The sequence below is a fragment of the Podarcis liolepis genome, assembly GCF_965112155.1.
Source record: "Podarcis liolepis genome assembly, chromosome: 2".
NCBI classification, from domain to species: Eukaryota; Metazoa; Chordata; class Lepidosauria; order Squamata; family Lacertidae; genus Podarcis; species Podarcis liolepis.
In genome coordinates, this window is record NC_139555.1 from 29,995,025 (window position 1) to 30,014,547 (window position 19,523).

The 19,523-nt window shown below is 44.6% G+C and overlaps 1 protein-coding gene across 1 annotated transcript in view; it reads right to left on the reverse strand.

Annotated features, from left to right (window-relative positions):
• Positions 1-19,523, reverse strand: part of LOC310700373 (E3 ubiquitin-protein ligase RNF213-like) — a 97,207-nt gene that overhangs the window by 70,978 nt on the left and 6,706 nt on the right. Inside the window, exons 4-8 of the mRNA XM_083489728.1 lie at positions 13,469-13,618; positions 8,729-8,892; positions 7,984-8,142; positions 1,537-1,739; positions 311-570 (exon numbers count right to left, since the gene is read on the reverse strand). Of these exons, the coding sequence (XP_083345854.1) occupies positions 311-570; positions 1,537-1,739; positions 7,984-8,142; positions 8,729-8,892; positions 13,469-13,618 (936 nt within the window). The remainder of the gene's footprint in view (positions 1-310; positions 571-1,536; positions 1,740-7,983; positions 8,143-8,728; positions 8,893-13,468; positions 13,619-19,523) is intronic.

Genomic DNA, 19,523 nt, shown 5'->3' on the forward strand with positions numbered 1-19,523 from the left:
GGTTTTGTATTGTTGCTTTTATTATGGATTATTTGTAATGACTGTAAGCCAATCTGAGTAATGCAAAAGCATGACAATATGCATTTACACAGTCCCAGAATATCTATTTTATCCCATGTCAGTTGGTAGGAAAAGTAATTATAGCTGAAAATCTCAATCAATCACAACTGACCTAGTTTAGACCTTTTCATTCAATAAAATTAGCAAGCAACTTAACACAGTCACAGAGGACATCAAAAGATGCTGGTGATATAGTAATATGAACACTGACCCCTTAAGACAAATTCCTGATAACTTGCTTTTACAATACCTGCTTTTCATCAAACTGTAAATCTGTCCATTCCTTTGGCTCTCCCTCGTGTACCATTATCTTCTTATTCACCAAGTAAAACTGATTAAATTGCTGGAAGAAGTTCTCGACATTGCAAGAAGTCAAGGTATTCAATATAGAGAGCAGACTATCCAGCATTATTTGTAAAGACTTTTTCTTCCTTTTCACAATATTGGCATTTTTATTCCATCTGCTTAAAGAGGATTCTTTACATATTATATCATCAAACTGATGCCAATCTGTTAATAAAACAAAAACAAAAGAGTTTCTCCCCATTTTTTGAACAAGGAATTTTCATGATACAAGATAATTCTTTCCATCCCCCTATCTAATCTATATGGGTAATATAATTTCATTATTCAATATTCTACAAGCCATTATCTCCACCCCTCAAAAAAAGATATTGATGACCTCAATTTTAGAAACTCGGTTGCTTAATAGAATATACTTTCAGGTCTCAAAGACATAAGCATGCATTCACGTGAACAAAAAATTATTTCCCCTGAAGGTTTTTCTGTGCTCCACCTCTCCCATGTATATAGATTATGCCTTTAGGAAATGGGAATTCCTGTTTTCCATCATGGCAGCAAGCCTATATATACAGAAACATGATGCTGGGATCAGGTACGTTGCTAAATCAGAATGCTAGTCAGTGCTAGAGTGGGAGTCAATGCGGCATAGTGATTAGAGGTGCTAAGGGAACACCTAGTTCTTTAAATGAATTCAAATCTCTAGGCATTGCTTTCCTTTTGGATGAAGACAGAAGCAAGTAGGGGGCAGACACCAAGTGCTCACCCATTTCTGAACAAAGGTGATTAAGGGCCTGGAAACCAAATCTTATTACGAACAGCTGAGCAAGCTTGTTTTCTCCTGCTCTGGAGAGTAGGACTCAAACCAATGGCTTCAAGTTACAAGAAAGGAGGTTCCAACTAAACATCAGAAAGAATTCTCTGACAGCAGGAGCTTCATTGCAAGATTTAAATGAGAGGTAGGATGGCCAACTGTTACGGATGTTTTAGTTGATATTCCTCCATGACCAGTCACCTTGGGCCAGTCACAGCCTCTCGCTCTAACCTTCCTCACAGGGTTGTTGTGAAGATAAAATATAAGGGAGAACCATCTCTGCTACCTTAAGCTCCTTGGGGAAAATATAGGTTATAAACCTAGTACAAGCATACACACAGATACTGGAAACAGTTCCTTACCTGTACCACTTAAATACTTGAACTGTATAAATAAACAGCGATTCACATGGATTCCCTCTGGAGACTCTTTGGGAATAACTTCATACTCTCCTTCCTCGCCACATACCACATAATATTTATAGGGAATTTGTTTATCCAAGTTGTCCATTGAAATGGTGACACAACCTTCGATTAGATGTTTATGTTTATGTTTACCAACATCCCTGTTTTTAAAACAATCCATGTTTGTGATTATCTTAAAAGCAAAGTATATCCATGGTTGAGCAATAAATCTTAAGCTAAAAAAAAAAAGCTCTCTCAACAAAAACAAACAGAAAAGTAATGGTCTAAAGATAAAGTATTAGTTGTTGCATCGAAGCATAATCTTCTGGAGTAAATAGGGCTTCCAGATCATATGTTTTACCACCTTTAGGAATTAAAAGGAAAGCACACACAACTCATTGGTTGTCATAGTTTTAACACTGGGTGGGTAGGGGGAGCGCAGAAAGAAGGTAGGATCTATTCTTAGGATCTGTGAGAAATGGAATGCATCCTAGATATAAAGGAAGTATCTTTATTAGGGCCACCCAGAAGGCATAAAATTCTGACACATGCCTAGCTAGAACATTGGCTACAAGAGACACCACTTTCCAAAAGAGTAGTCTAAGAGAGATGGATCTGATGGTTCAACTGACAGCTGCCATAAGCCCTTGAGTAATGTGTAGAACGTCTATGTGGAACTACTATGTATATTATCAAATAGCTCATGGGAGATGCTTGTCTTGGGAACCTTTCTATCATACAGAATAATTTCCATGTTTTGCTTCTTCCTCATTCACTCCTCTCTTCAGTTCATTTATGAACAAGTTAGAAGTAAAATATAGCTACTTAAGGGACCCCCTTATCATTGTGAGAGCTGTCCATTAAATTCAGCCATAGATTTCTGCCCTACATCTTAGGCAGTGAAGACGAGACAGCTGATTGCTAAAATAACGTGCATCTATATGTCAGTTACATAAAAGAAATTACTCAAAACATTCACTCTAAGATTACACCCAACTGTTCTACTGTTGAGCAATATTTTCCCAATCTTCAGACCCAAATATCTCAAATTCATTCATTTTCCTTCTCACACAAAAATTCCAAAAGGGGTTCAGCAATGCTTTCTCTCTAATCAAACGTACGTATCAACTTGTCTCCAATATCTTCAACAATCATTTCTCCATATTAAACAATAATAAATATTTTCTGTCTTTGTCCATTTAAGAGTCTCTCCTGTGACATGAGTGGCACTATGTTCTCAACCACTGAGCCTCTTGGGCTTGCCGTTCAGAAGGTTGGCAGTTCCAATCCGTGCAACAGGGTGAGTTCCCACTGCTCTGTCCTAGCTTCTGCCAACCTAGCAGTTCAAAAACCTACCAGTGCAAGTAGATAAATAGGTACCGCTGCAGCAGGAAGGTAAACTATGTTTCCTTGTGCTCTGGCTTCCATTGTGCCAGAAGCAATTTAGTCATGCTGGCCACTTGACTTGGAATGCTGTCTGTGGACAAATGCCAGCTCCCTCGGCCTGAAAAGTGAGATGAGCGTCGCACCCCATAGTCGCCTTTGACTGGACTTAACCGTCCAGGGGTTCTTTACATTTTACCCTTTTTTTACTTCTTCTGTGATCATACGTAAGATACTATTCCATAGTTCTTTTATTGTTATGTATTCATTAATTCACACACATTCCCATTTCTGGTTAGTTGTACTTGTCAGTTTTCCATCCTTATTTTAAAAAATTACCCCTTCCACTTATACCTCTTGCATTCTTTTTCCAAGGAAGCACCAGAGGTTTGATAACTTTTTCCTCTGAGTTCACTCCAAGTTGTACACAGAGCCCTTTCTCTCTCAATTCTATTGATGCTATATCAGGATTCTCTGTGGCTTCATTCAATGCCTCCAACATCACAATTCCATCATTACACACAGGATTACACACAGATGAACATGGTGGGTGGTTAGTAGAAGAACTCTGAGTGACAGGCAGGGATGGGAAGACTTCTCAGGGTGAAAGATTGGGAGAAGAAAGGAAAGCTCTCATGTGTGAGCTGGGAGAGTGCTCCACTTTCTGGGTGAGACAAGCTACCTTTGAGAGAGAACTCTGTATTTTCTATTCTCTTTCTTTCACTGTTTTTGTTTTTATTTTGATTAGTTTCTTCTATCTTATTATATTATGAAAAAAGCTTTAATACAATCTTATTTTTAATAAGATTTATTTTTATATAAATAAAATAAATAAATAAATAAATAAATAAGATTTATTTTTTAACCGCAGCTGCTGAAAGAAAAGAAAGGGACGAGCATGGGCTGCCCCAACCTTAAATGCCCCCTACTAGTCCCGCCCCCTCCGCCAGCTGATTGGCTGGCGTGGTGAATGATGAATGCTAAGCTAATGAATCCTGGGATACCCCAAGTCCCGCGGGGCTGCAGCCAGCCCCGCGAGGGTGTGAATGGGGCGTGAGTCCGCAACCCCCCCCCCCGTATGTCGGGAGTGGCTTAATACAATCTTATTTTTAAAGGGAAGAAATATACCTCACCTTCCAAAAAATTATAAAAAGCAAGTATTAATAATAAATATTTAATAATAATAATAATGAAATTTTTTTTATACCCCGCCCTCCCCGGCCAGGGTCAGGCTCAGGGTGACTAACACCAAATATAAATTACAATAAAACATAATAGGGAAAAAACCGTTAATTAAAATACGGCTTAAAATACAGCTTAAAATGCAGCCTTATTTTAGGTCTTTAAATCAAGACCATAAAGGGAGGAAACACCAGATATTCACACTATCCATGCTGGTACTACATGGGCCAGCGAAAAAGCAAAGGGAAAATTTATACACCAAATCCCATATAAGGGGTCAGAGTGAGTCCAAGCCGAAGGCCAGGCGGAACAGCTCCATCTTGCAAGCCTGCGGAAAGATGTCAAATCCCTCAGGGCCCTGGTCTCTTGTGACAGAGCGTTCCACCAAGTCGGGGCCAGTGCTGAAAAGGCCCTGGCCCTAGTTGAGACCAATCTAACATCCCTGAGGCTCGGGACCTTCAAAGTGTTGTTATTTATGGACCTTAAGGTACTCCACGGAGCATACCAGGAGAGGTGGTCCTGCAGGTACAAGGGTCCTAGGCTGCATAGGGCTTTAAAGGTCACAACCAGCACCTTAGACCTGACCCTGTCCTCCACCGGGAGCCGTACAGCTGGTAAAGCACTGAATGAATGTGATCCCGTGGTGAAGACCCCATAAGGAGCCTCGCCGTAGCATTCTGAACCCACTAGAGTTTCTGGGTCAGCCCCATGTAGAGAGAGTTACAATAATCAAGCCTGGAGGAGACCGTCGCATGGATCACTGTGGCCAGATCAGGGCAAGAAAGGTAAGGGACCAACTGCTTAATATGGTGGAAATGGAAAAATGGCACCTTTACTGTGGCTGCAACCTGCGCCTCCCTAGAAAGGGAGGCGTCAAAGGTTATACCCAAACTCTTGACAGAAGGCGCTGGCACTAATTGAGTCCCTGCAAGAGATGGGAGTTGGCCCCCCCAAACCCATGTCGTCCCAACCCAGCCAGAGGACCTCCGTCTTCGAAGGATTTAACTTCAACCAGCTCCCACGCAGCCATCCAGCCACAGCTTCCAAACATCTGCTCAGTGTGTCCGGGGCCAAGTCACGGCGGCTGTCCATCAACAGATAAAGCTGGGTGTCATCAGCATATTGATGACAACCCAGCCCAAAACTCCAGACAATCTGGGCAAGGGGGCACATAAAGATATTGAAAAGCATCGGGGAAAGGATTGCGCTCTGCGTTACTCCACAACCCAAGGAGTGCTGCGACGACAACTTCTTCCCTAGCACTACCCTCTGTCCCCGACCTGAGATAAAGGAGCACAGCCATTGTCGGACTGTGCCCTGAATCCCCACGTCAGCAAGGAGATGGTCCAAAAGTTCATGATCGACCATGTCGAAGGCTGCTGACAAATCTAAAAGAATCAGCAGTCCCGACCCGCCTCAATCCAGCTGTCTGCGGAGACCATCCATTAGGGTGGCCAGAGCCATCTCGGTCCCATAACCAGGGTGAAAGCCGGACTGAAATGGATCCAAAGCCAATGTTTCATCCAGAAACCTACCAAGCTGTTCAGCAACCGCCTCACAGCTATGAGTTAAATTCATATTTATTTATTTTTTAAAAAATTCTTTTTATTGATTACTATTAACTAAACAGAAACAGAAAAGCAACAACAAAACAACACACACAAAAAACACAACAAACAAACACTAATTAACAACATAACAGTAGTTGACTTTAAATTCATATTTAAATTTGGTTGTCCCTCTAGGGACATTAGAGACATGATTATTCTAAGTTGTGCTGGGCAAGAGCTAGCAGATGCAATGGAAACTGAAAAGTAAGACTTCTTCACAGCTTTCACTACCATCTCGCAGGCTTTTATAAGTGTCCTATAAGATGTTCTTGAGGCTCCATCAAGAGCATGCTGCCATACTTGCTCTAGCCATCTGAGGTCCCGCTTCATTTTCCGGAGCTCCTCAGTAAACCAAGGGGCCCAGTTTCGGTGGGGTCACAGAGGGCACTTAGGTGCGATCTCATTGATGGCCGCCAAGAGTTCTTATTCCAGTTCTTGACAAGCTCATCTAGTGAGCCGCCGGGGGCAGCAGGGTCCTGCAAGGCCTGACGAAATCCATCAGGATCCATCAGCCTCCGTGGGTAAGCCCAAATAAGCTCGCCACCCAAGCAAGGGGGGGGGGCGAGAAGTCAATCCTGGCTTTCAGAGCATAGTGATCAGACCATGGCACTTCCACAAGCGGGGACATGATCACATCTATAACCACGCCAAAGATCAAATCCAGCGTGTGGCCTGCTTGAGATGTGTGGGACCCAAAACAAACTGGGAGAGCCCTAACGTCACCATGGAAGACACCAGGTCCAGTCCCCGTGAGGAGGGGGCTTAGAATGGACATTGAAGTCCCCCAAAACCAATAGGTTAGGGAACTCCAAGGCCCAGCCTGCCACCACCTCCAGCAGGCCTGACAGGGTGGCTGCCGGTGCGCTAGGTCAGTGTTTCCCAACCACTGTTCCGTGGCACACTAGTGTGCCGCGAGATGTTGCCTGGTGTGCCGTGGGAAAAATTAAAAAGATTTTTTTTTTTTTTGTAAAAGTCAAATTAGGTCCTAATCTATCCCTCGAGCGCCCCTTGTCCGTTATTGTGACGCATGAAGCGTGTTCCTGCCCACTCCCCACCCTCCCTTGCTTCTCTCTCTCTCTCTGTGGCGCTCTCCGCCGCTTCCTGCTGGGCATGCGCAGCTCGACTCGCGCTTCCGTTCCGGCCCCTCCTTCCCCCGACTACCCCGCCGCTCCGTTCCTTTCTCGCGTGTCAGAGAGCGGCGGCGCGAGCGCGGCGGTTCCCTCAGGGCTGACGGAGGGCTCGAGGAGGAGGCAGGACGTGGAGGCGGAGAAAGCGGCGGCGGCCACCCCCCACCTCCGGCTCCAGGCCCGTGTAGAAAGCTGAGGGGGAGAGATAGATAGAGGTGGGCGGCGGCGGTGGCGGCGGCGACCACGACCAACCGCCACAGTAGTTGTAGCGGCGGCGGCGGCGAGCAGGGACTCCCGCTCTCTCTCCGTCGTGTCTCTCTCTCTCTCTCCCGGGCCCGTCCGTTGAGTCTCCCGCGCGCCTCGGCTACAAGATGAGCATCGAGATCCCGCCGGGTCTGACTGAGCTGCTGCAGGGCTACACGGTGGAGGTGCTGCGGCACCGGCCGCCAGACCTGCTGGCCTTCGCCGCCGAGTACTTCGCCAAGCCGCGCTCTCCTTCCTGCCTCGCTTTGCTGCCTCCTCCCCCCCACCCCCAAAGCTTGGAGGTTCCCCGGCACCGACCCGCAGGTTTGACCCCCTTCTCACACCTGTCCGCGCTCCTTGCACGGAATGGGGCGGATGGGGAGGAATGGGGCTCGCCGCTGCCTCCGCTCGCCCTCCCCCCCTCCGCCGGCGGTCCCGCGATTCTTGGCTTTTTGGCGGTTGGCACAGAAGGAAGGCAAGGGGGAGGAAAAAAAATTGAAACACACTTTCGTGTGTCCCTCCCGGCGTGACGCTGCGCGCTGACGTCACGGGGCTGTAATGGTGGTGTGCCTCGAGATTTTTTTCATGAAACAAGTGTGCCTTTGCCCAAAAAAGGTTGGGAAACACTGCGCTAGGTGGTCGGACTGCCAAGCTCTCCTTGGTGCCCCATATGTATCTGCATGCACTCTTAGTAACCATAATTTTGAGAAAGTAGACAGGAAGTTAGAATGCTAGTCTATAGAGGCACAGTATAAAAATATTAAGAGTTTCAAAAAAACAAAACAAAAAATATTTCCCTAATTTTTAAAAACATGGTATGTGGATGCTGTCTTTTCTGGCCACTACAGAACTATACTTACTTTGTGCAAACCAGCTCACAGATATTGTCTTCCCAATCATTATATCCAGAAATGCCTTCTGCCCTAATGAAGACTCTAGGCTCCTCAGACTCTCCTTTGAAGTCCTTAGACAGTATGGCATGGAAAAATACTGTAACACCATCTTCATAACTCACTTGGCTGCAACAGTAAGAAAAAGGTCAGCTTAGCTTGTTTTGACAGATGTAAATACATTCTGATACTTAGGGGTAGAATTCAGGCTGTTGCCCCATCAGCATAAGCATTTCTGCTTGCCTAATGAAATTATCTCCCCTCTCCTTCCCCTGTGCTCTTTTCTACAGATTTTCAGGGGACATGGAAAGAAGCTCTGTTGCACTAGCGGTATTTGTTGCACTGGCTTCTGCTAGTGAAATCAGATAGTTGAATCTAGCCCTTAAGCTGCAGTCCTGTGCTCACTCACTCAGAAGCAAACCTCACTGAACTCAGTAGGACTAAGTTCTGAACAGGACATGTACAGGATTGAACTGTTAACCACTGCAGAATTTGGAAGGAAATGTTAGGGTTTGTTTGTGTGTGTGTGTGTAGGTGGCACTTGAATGCTTTAAGAACACCACAAAATGACACATTTTACATGACCATTCTCGATAGTTTTACATTTAGTCAAATGTGGATTCCCTTCCCTTTCAGACCAGAATGAAAATGAAACCACTACTCATCAGTTCTTATTACACTTAATACCACTTCAATAAATTTACATGAGTAATACCTTTGCTTAACTTCCCAGTTTCTCTGTTTTGTTGTTTGCTTATGCGTTCTTTTTTTCACATTCTGATTTGCAATAGCAGACAGCTTTCCCTTCTCAGGTCCTTCTAAAGGAGTTTCTGTTTTTTCTTCCTTTTTTAAGATTCCGATTTTGGTCATTCCTGCTATCTGTAACACAGCAATGCATCCTACCATGAGTCAATGTTTAAGAAGTTTCCCTGCCCAGCTGATGTGAGGAAATTCTTGCTTGCTACAGGATAAGGCTGGAATAAGATACCACATGATCCCAGAACACACTGCTTTCATACAAATAAATTTCCTCTTTTAGGATATCATGCACAGCACACTGTACATAAACGTAAATTATTAATTTAGGCCCCCTTGTAGTTTGTCACTTGTCTGTGTAGAAACTGATTGCAGGCGAGAAGCTGTTGTCCTTCGTGGAATCCTACCTTACACTGCTTCCCCTGATCTCTGTTGTGGCCTCTCTCCTTATGTATTTTCCAGCAGTTACGTGGCCTATGGCACAGTTTTCCTGCATTTGAGTGTTTTATGTGTTTAATTTTAATATCTATATATAGGTTTTTCAACATTGTTCTGTTAATATGTTCTTCCAAGACCACCTCTGTGCACCCTTTCTCTAAGGGAAGTAATCAGTAGTCCCTTCCTTCCATTGCAATGCCTTTCCTGTGTGCATTTTTTAAAATTTGTAAGTTATTTGCCTTTCTTTGGTCTCATCATGAAATGAACTGGGGTTGAGGAGGACTAAGCCTAAAACTTTGTGTGCATTCCCTGCCTTCAAACAACAGGTAGTGATGGACCTTCAACCCAGATAAGTGACCTTCAGCTAAGGATGTTTCTATCCCATAGGGTGAAGGAATGAAGTTGGAAATTATTTACAGAAATAATAAACTATGCCTTTAAACCTTACTAAGCTGGAATCTACACACATACAGAAAACCACTGTGAAAATGCTGTTTAGAAAAAAGTATTGAAAAATATATTTAATTTGCCAATGCTCACCACCGCCATCTAGTGTCACATTTGCATGCTGCACTTTATAATACACTTAAAATGTTTTATTTGCAGTTGTATAGCTGAGTCCTAACTTTGTTGTTGTTGTTTAGTCATGTCCAACTCTTCGTGACCCCATAGACCAGAGCACGCCAGGCACTCCTGTCTTCCATTGCCTCCTGCAGTTTGGTCAGACTCATGTTGGTAGCTTCGAGAACACTGTCCAACCATCTTGTCCTCTGTCGTCCCCTTCTCCTTGTGCCCTCCATCTTTCCCAACATCAGGGTCTTTTCCAGGGAGTCTTCTCTTCTCACGAGGTGGCCAAAGTATTGGAGCCTCAGCTTCAGGATCTGTCATTCCAGTGAGCACTCAGGGCTTATTTCCTTCAGAATGGATAGGTTTGATCTTCTTGCAGTCCATGGGACCCTCAAGAGTCTCCTCCAGCACCATAATTCAAGAGCATTAATTCTTCAGCGGTCAGCCTTCTTTATGGTCCAGCTCTCACTTCCATACATCACTATTGGGAAAACCATAGCTTTAACTATACAGACCTTTGTCGGCAAGGTGATGTCTCTGCTTTTTAAGATGCTGTCTAGGTTTGTCATTGCTTTTCTCCCAAGAAGCAGGCATCTTTTAATTTCATGACAGCTGTCACCATCTGCAGTGAACATGGAACCCAAGAAAGTAAAATCTCTCACTGCCTTCATTTCTTCCCCTTCTATTTGCCAGGAGGTGATGGGACCAGGGGCCATGATCTAAGTTTTTTTGATGTGGAGCTTCAGACCATATTTTGCGCTCTCCTCTTTCACCCTCATTAAAAGGTTCTTTAATTCCTCCTCACTTTCTGCCATCAAGGTTGTGTCATCTGCATATCTGAGGTTGTTGTTATTTCTTCCGGCAATCTTAATTCCAGACTGGGATTCATCCAGTCCAGCATTTCGCATGATGAATTCTGCATATAAGTTAAATAAGCTGGGAGACAATATACAGCCTTGTCATATTCCTTTCCCAATTTTGAACCAATCAGTTATTCCATATCCAGTTCTAACTGTAGCTTCTTGTCCCACATAGAGATTTCTCAGGAGACAGATGAGATGATCAGACACTCCCATTTCTTTAAGAACCTGCCATAAGTTTGCTGTGATTGACACAGTCAAATGCTTTTGTGTAGTCAATGAAGCAGAAGTAGATGTTTTTCTGGAATGGTTTTCCGCAGAGCAGTTTGTGGAAGAAATGGAGGCCTTACACCAACAGCTTAAAATGAACTTGGAAAGGGCAAAGGAAGTGTATAAGAAGCAGGCAGACAGGGAGGGACTGGAATTTCCGGGGCGGGAGAGAGAGGTCCCCACTCACCCACACGTAGAGGAGAGGGAACTCAGTAGTCAAGCCAGGGAAATACTCGATTCAAGATGGAGAGGAGGACGGGTGGAGTATTTGGTGGCTTGGGAGGGGGAACCCGAGTCGGAAAACAGGTGGGTTCCTGCGGAAACCATTAGGGATGAAGATCTCCGGGGGGAGTTTCACGGCAGGTTCCCAAGGAAACCCAAACCCACAGCGAGGTTCTAGGAGGAGCAATTTGGCACCACAGATGAGGAAGAAGATTTCATGGGGTTTCCGGCCTCCGAAGAGGAGGGAGGAGAGGTATCCGAGGGAGAGGAATCGGACTGGGAAGATTACCCTGTGCGAAGAGATAGCAGCAGGTGGAGAGCAATGTTTGAATCTTCAGAGGAGGGGGGTAGTTCCTTCCGGGGAAAGGGAGGAATTTAGACCCAAGGAATGGGATGGGGGTGAGGGGGGTCCTGAGGGGGAGGTGGATGTCAGGGAACTGCCATCGGAGGTAAGGCTCCCCAACGATGCGGGAAAAGGGACCAACAGAGGGAGAGAGAACACTTCCTTTGGGGAAGGAAATCAGAGTGACACCTGGGAGAAAGGGGAGCAGGGAAGGACCTCAGAGACAGAGCTCCAGGACTCTTCCACAGAGACCAGCGGGGAGGATTCAGGACCTCCGCTGGCCACGCCCACTCTGCGCAGAAGACTTCCGCGCAGGGAGTCTAGGCGGAGACTTGGTGTCAAGGAGTTTTTATGTTGGAAGAAGTTCAGGAAACGCCCACTGACGGATTCTGCCAGCGACTGACACAGCCACGGAGAAAGGGCTGTTAAGCCAGGGAAAGGTTTAGCCAGGGAACGTTGCCTAGAGCATCAGCACCCTCTACGCACAAGCAACCCCCAATTCCCTTTACATAAAACTTTTCCAGAAATCTTGTTCAGCATTAATCATCACATGTGATAAGAATTCATACTTTTAGGTAGTGTGGCCCACAGAGCAACAGCCTATGTCAGTCTCTCCCTTCAGGCTTGCTTGTAACTAGTAACAACTTGTTTGTCTGTAATAAACATGCACCATTAAATATTTTAAAATAGCATAGAACTGTACAACAGCAAAACTGCAGCAAGTAAGGAAAAAAAAGATGAATTATGAAACAAAGAAAAAGAAATCAGCTACTGTACTGGTTTAGACTGTACAGCTTGGATCCAGATGTCCAGTCAGTGGAACTAATTAATTTGATGCTCCTACTGAAGGAAGTGATGGAGGTGTTTTTTTTTGTCAATTCCTCTTTTCCCCTGCAAGCCCCTGTGCCACCTGCACCAGGAGAGCCTCCGGAAAAGCATGGAATGTGCCATGTAATGTGTAAGGGGGAAGGAAGAGGTGGCAAAGGTCACCACCCCCAATTCTTCCAGCAAGAACCTCTCATAGATTGCAGACCATTTCACAAACAGGAAAAGTCCTTCTGTTCACAGAAGGGCAACTCAAAATCCAATCTAATCACTCCTGTGGTCCACTGAAAACAGGTTTTGCAACAGAGGCCACAGTGTGTCTCATACTGGGAACAGCTGCACCGCTGACCTGTTCTGAAAAAGCAGATGACTCCAGTTTGATCATACAAGCAAGCCAAGTTACAAATGGCAGAGGAGGCCATCAGGGAAAAGGAAAAGTGGTTTGTAAAACTCATTCATTGGATAACCCATTCTATATTTTATCAAATCCTAATTTAATTGTCTATACTGAGAATTCAAACCACCCATATTTTCAAAACTATGCTCCCTCCACAGCAACTTGTCAGAGAAGAAAAACCAGTAAACACCATCACTCCGAAGCAGAGATTCCACAGAAAGGGTTCCACAGCACTATCACATGCCTACAAAGAAGTACCATTTAGTTCAATAGGGCCTACTCCCAAGTAAGTGTACATAGGACTGAAACAATAGTCATGTTAATATACAATATTCTGGAAGGAAAAACTTAGGATAAGAATGTTGAGGTTTGTGAGAAACTGCAGCTTTGAAGTGGACAATTAGTGAGTTGGCAAGAAGCCAAGTGAAACAAGCATACGTGAGAAAGTCTGCTTGGAGACAGGGAAGTCTAGCAACAGGTGGTGATTGGCTAAAACTTTACCTTTATAAGCAGCATGACACAGTAGTTTGGTGCTGGAGTTCAGAGGTTGGTGTGTAGAGTAAGAATCGAGTCTGTGTATGTAGTAACTTTTACAAAGCTGTGCTATACTCTGTATATACTCTTTGTATTTGTAAAAGCAAATACAAATCAAGTTACTGTTCAGCAAGTTATGTTCCTGAGTCATCATCCTGGACTACACGGACTAAGCAGTTGGTAGCAGAGAGTTTTGGTTGAGATCCATCAACAAAGAAGGCACACAGAGGACTTAATACTCACCACTTTGTCAGTCCAACTTTGATCCTTTCCTGGGCCCTTCTTTGTCACATTTCTTTCAGCTGCAGAACCAAAGGCAGCAGTGTTACCTTCTGAGCTTCTTCCAGCATTACTACCCTCTTCATAGTTTATTCCAGAGGTAGCGCTTTGGTCCTAGAAATTAAATACAAGATTTTTACACAAAGCTTTGGCAATTTGTTTCATCATACACTGAGGGGAGAAATTCAAATTTATCATGACAAAAACAGGGAACTGGGTAACTATGGTTTGAAAGCAATCCCTTTAAACCAAGATTGCAAACCACAGTTTGATCCTGCTTGACAATTGCATCTGGGATGGATTGCTTGAACCAGTATGCTGGTTCTGATCAAATATAACAATGAAATGTGGCTTCGACAAATCTGAAAGCAGGGCTGGCCTGCCCATTACCCTCACAGAAGCTTCAGGCAACAGACTGGGGTCAGCTGGAAAGGGCAGCAGATCCAGGCCCCAAGGATAGTGCAGCTTGCCACGTCCTCCACACTCTCATTATGGAAGGAAAGACAAATATCACAAGACTTTCATTCTCATTGTCTCTCTAAGGAAATGAGGAAGATTGGGATAAAAATCAAAGCATAGTACCACAGTGAAGTGGAGCTACTGTTCAACAGCCATTGTACAGCTGAACTGTAGCTGCTGTTCAACAGTTTTAATCCATAATTTATTTATGTATGTACATTTCTGAGCACTATTCAAAGTGTTGGTGCTGACCTGTAAAGCCCTAAAGGCCCCAGCCATGTATACTTGAAGGAATGTTTCCACCCCCATTTTTCAACTCGGACAGTGAAATCCATAGTGATATCCATACATAGTTGTAATCCACATTACAAAAAGTAATGTGTACCCAAGCTGTGCCCCATTATTAATTAATTAATTAATTAATTAATTAATTAATGCCCTGCACATCTGACTGGGTTGCCCTAGCCACACTGAATGGCTTCCAACACATACAGTATAAAAACATAATAAAACATCAAACATTAAAAACTTCCTGATACAGCACTGCCTTCAGATGTCTTCTAAAAGTTGTGTTGTTCTTTATCTCCTTGACATCTGATGGGAGGGCGTTTCACAGGGAGGGTGCCACTGTTAGTATCTTCGCTCACAGTCAGAGGTACCTGGCCTCCCCCGAGGCAATTGAGCGAGATACTGTGTTTACCTTCCGTCTGCGACCCCCGGCAGGCTAGGTAAACAAACCCGGTGATTCTTCTCATTAGTCGTGAGAAAGAACACACCCTCTGCTTCTCTCTCCCTCCCTGCATTCTCCCAGGGAGGGGAAATGAGACAGACAGGAGTCCTTTTTACATGTTTTATTCCTGTCACTCAGCAGTACATAGAAATGCGACTGTTCCCTTCAGACTCCATCAGAAGAGACTCCACTCCTCCCCTGTACTTCCAGCACAGGTCACATGACACTCTGAGCTAACATCCGGTGCTCAGTACAGAGAATAGGCTCCACCTTTTCCCCAACAGTACATCTGCAAAACACAACATCCTGTTTTGCATTCCAGCCATCTGGAGCTGGCTTTTGCCTTGGTGCTTTTTCCCAACAGCCACTACCGGGAAGGCCCTATTCCTGGTTCCCTGTCTTCTCGCAGTGAAGGTACCTCCAGAAGGCCCTTGGAGGTGTATTTCAGTGTCCAGGCTGCACGATGGGGGTAGAGACGCTCCTTCAGGGATACTGGGCCAAGGCCATTTAGGGCTTTAAAGGTCAGCACCTTTGAATTGTGCTTGGAAATGCACTGGGAGCCAATGTAGATCCTTTAGGCATCCCTGAGGAATGCCCACCCATCTGATGTCAAGGAGATAAAGAACTACACAACTTTTAAAAGATATCTGATTCTGAAAGGAAGTATTGGAAAGTTTTTAATGTTTGATGTTTTATTATATTTTTATACTGTATGTGTTGGGAGTCACCCAGATGGGTGGGGTATAAATAATAAAATGATGATGATGATGACACACCATTTCCCTGTATTGTTCACACAGCACATTTGTTACTGTGGCTGATACTTCTTGCACTCGATTATATGTAACACTGAGGCCCAGATAAGACAGTAATTATTATTATTTAATGTTTGATGTTTTATCTCTTTTTATTATTAATAATATTCTGTTGGGAGCCGCCCAAAGTAGCTGGGGAAACCCAGCCAGATGCACAGGGTATAAATAATAAATTATTATTAAATTACAATTATTTGTGACTTCTTTTTTGTGACAGTGTGAATCATGAGAGCTATATACAGTGGGAGGGGTGTTTCTCTCTCTGAAACATGAAGTACACTCTGAGTATTTTCTTTTTGTTCATGTTTGATGCTGTTAAATCGAATAACGGGGGGGGGATGAAGGTTTTATGATCGTATTTTCAGGGGTTGGACTAGATGACCTTTGGTGGTACCTTCCAACTCTACAGTTCTATGGTTCTGTGATTTGGTGGGGGTTTAATCCTGGTGTTTATTTTGCTCTAGGAGGCTTCGTTTGGTAAGAATGCAAGAGTTAATGCAAAAGACATGACTTTTTGTTAAATAAACCACCGTGGCTGCTAGAGGGCCATGAAAATTTGTGTCCCAGGCTTTTTAGACTCATCTACTTATGTACTATCTGAAACCAAAGTGGTGAATTGGTTGCCAGATGTGAAATATTTTGGCATTCTTTTCAGCTCTCCCACCCCACTACCAGCTCCAAGTTTCCCTCACTCTAAGAAGTGAAAGTACAGGGAGCCAGGCACCTTCTTGGTATTGACACCCACCCTGTGGAATGCCGTCCCATCAGATAGCAAGGAACTTTTTGACTTTCAGCAGACATCTGAAAGCAGCCCTGTATAAGGAAGGTGTTTTTTTTTAATGATTTATGCTTTATTGTGGTAACCAAGTCAGATGGGAGGCATATATAGATAATATGATTATAATTAATTATTATTATTATCATTTACAGTGTTTGCACCCAGCTCTTTAAAAAGGATCCCAGAGTGGCTTACATAAAATCAAAGCAAGACACTTCCTACCCACAGGCTTACATTCTAATAAACAAACAAACAAAAATACAACACACAAGGGGGGAAAAGGAAAATAAAACTGAGAAGCTCAGGCCCTAATGCTGTTCCTATCTCTCCCACTGAGGCAGCCTGAGGAAATGGCTACCCCCAGATGACAGTTGAGAGAGAGGAGCCCTGATGGAGCTAGCCTGTCGCTGCAGAGCCAATGAAACCACTGAGGAAGTCAGGCAGTGATTTAAATACGCACATACCAGAATATTTATTACTACCAACCTTTTTCAAAAATCAGGCGTATTATTGATCACAACCGAACACTGACTTAAGCTGCAATCCTATAGCCACTCACCTAGGAGCAAGCAAGCAAGCCTCACTGAACTCGGTTGGACTTGTTTCTGAATAGACCTGCATAGGATTGCACTGTTACTGCAGGAATTGGAAGGCAATGTCAGAGTTTACATGGTTTATATTTCAGTGGCACCTGAAAGCCTTCCGAACCTCACACAGCCAGTCAAATTAATATGACTTTTCTAGACAGTATTACATTCAGTCGAATTTGGCTTCCCTTCAGTTTCAGAACTGCCTCACACCTTAAGACATGGATTGGGGGGTTAATTAATTAATTAATGGGACTTCTGCGATGGTGTGATGGCACTTTCCCCCCTCACGCCGTTGGGCCTGCCCTCACTTAAATGTAGTGCACCCACCTCACAGAACACCACTTCCTTGAATTCCCACAAACTACCTCAGATTATCTTGTGGGGGGGACGTGTGAGGGAAAATTTAATAATATGGAGTCTCAGGCAGGATTAGATTAAACAAACAATAAAGATATTATTTAACAAAGGAAGTTTATGACATGAGTGGGTAAAACATAGGATACTTCAGATTATAATGTTATTTCACTTCACTGCTTTCTCAGATGTTGCACAGCTGTTGCTGCTTAATACTTCGATTCTTAAACATGGTGCTACTTCCTGTCTGTTACACACCCCTTAGACAACTCTACTCCTGAGGTACTCCAAGTAACAGACCCAAGGGATCACTGGTCTGGGACTCTTCTCTTTCTAGAAGAATCTCTCCCCTCCTGACTGGAATGAGACCTAAGTAGACATTCTCTTTACAACTTCTACTTCTCCTGGCTCAGCCTCAGTCTCCCAGTTATTTCCTGGCCTAATTACTCTTACGGGACACCACACATTGCCCTTCACACTAAGCTCAGAGACTCCTTTCTCTAGCTTGTGATATATTCCTCAGAGTGGATGTTTCTACCCAGAACCAACTCTCTCTCCTCTCTCTCCCAACCGCAATCCTAACCTACTCAAACTGTCTCTCCAAATCCTCTCCTTTTCAACTCCCCCTCCTGGAACCCCAGCCAATCATAGGCTGCCGTTTGTTAACCATTTGCTGGCAGGGAAAAAGAAAAAGAAAACACTTGGTGAACAAACCCGCCCAGCAAAAACAAACTTTTCTGTCACAACTCCCAGCACCCCAAAATCCAACAACATTTGGAGGACCACAGGTTCTCCACTCCTCATTAGGTAAAGGGACCCCTGACCATTAGGTCCAGTCGTGGCCGACTCTGGGGTTGAGGCGCTCATCTTGCTTTATTGGCCGAGGGAGCCGGCGTACAGGTTCCGGGTCATGTGGCCAGCATGACTAAGCCTCTTCTGGCGAACCAGAGCAGTGCACGGAAACGCCGTTTACCTTCCCGCCAGAGTGGTACCTATTTATCTACTTGCACTTTGACGTGCTTTCGAACTGCTAGGTTGGCAGGAGCAGGGACCGATCAACGGGAGCTCACCCCGTCGCAGGGTTTCGAACTGCCGACCTTCTGATCAGCAAGTCCTAGGCTCTATGGTTTAACCCACAGCGCCACCCGCGCCCCCCACTCCTGATTACTTTGGATTAATTTGGTTCACTAAGACAATAGCCAAAGGAATGTTAGAAGGCAAAATAATGAATATACAGTGGTACCTCAGGTTACATATGCTTCAGGTTACATACACTTCAGGTTACAGACTCCGCTAACCCAGAAATAGTGTTTCAGGTTAAGAACTTTGCTTCAGGATGAGAACAGAAATCATGCTCCAGCGGCGTGGCGGCAGCAGGAGGCCCCATTAGCTAAAGTGGTGCTTCAGGTTAAGAACAGTTTCAGGTTAAGAACAGACCTCTAGAACAAATTAAGTACTTAACCTGAGGTACCACTATAATCAAACATGGGCTACAGTCCATTTTAGGACCAACTCTGTAGCAGTGATGCCACTATTGCATCTCTTCAGTGCTGTCTAGAGGAGTTTGTTCTAAGTGGTGAAGTTCTGTCCTATGACTTTGGGTGTGTTATATATGGATGCGAGGATGTGATTGCACTAATTTACCTGAAGCTCTCTATCAGTGTGTTCAAAAACAGTTACCAGGGCATCAATTGGAACTGCTTTGCAGGGATGAAGCAAGTGGGCATAAGGTTTATATGGACCTAGTTGTTCCTCAAAAGCAGGGCACAAAAAGTGATGTTCAAAGACTCTTGCTGCACCCCATAGTCACTGGCCTTTGACAGTGGTTTTCAACCAGTGTGCTGTGGCATCCTGGTGTGCCTTGAATGATAGTAAGGGTGCCACAGGCAACACTAGCCTCTGTTCATCTTTCTTACCCTCCCTCCTCTGACACCCTGCTCTGCTTCCCAAAGGCTTGCACAGCTGCTTGTTGCAGCTGCCCTGGCTACAAGCTTCCCAGACAAATGGCGCCTCTAGGGCTGGCCAGGGGGTGCTGGTTGCCAGGAACTGAGGTGGCTCAGAGACCAGGGGTGGCTACAGCGGCTGCCTGGAGGACTCCCTAGGGGAAGGGAGAGGAGAGGAGGGCTTAGGGAACACTCCACAAGGGAGGGTGTTTGAAAAAGGGCAAGAGGCTGCCAGCCTGGCAGGCAAGGGGTGACATAACAAGGCTCCTGAACCCTACAGGGGTGCCACAGAAAGAATGTAGTTGATCAAGGGAGCCATGGACTCAAAAAGGTTGAAAACCTCTGGCCTA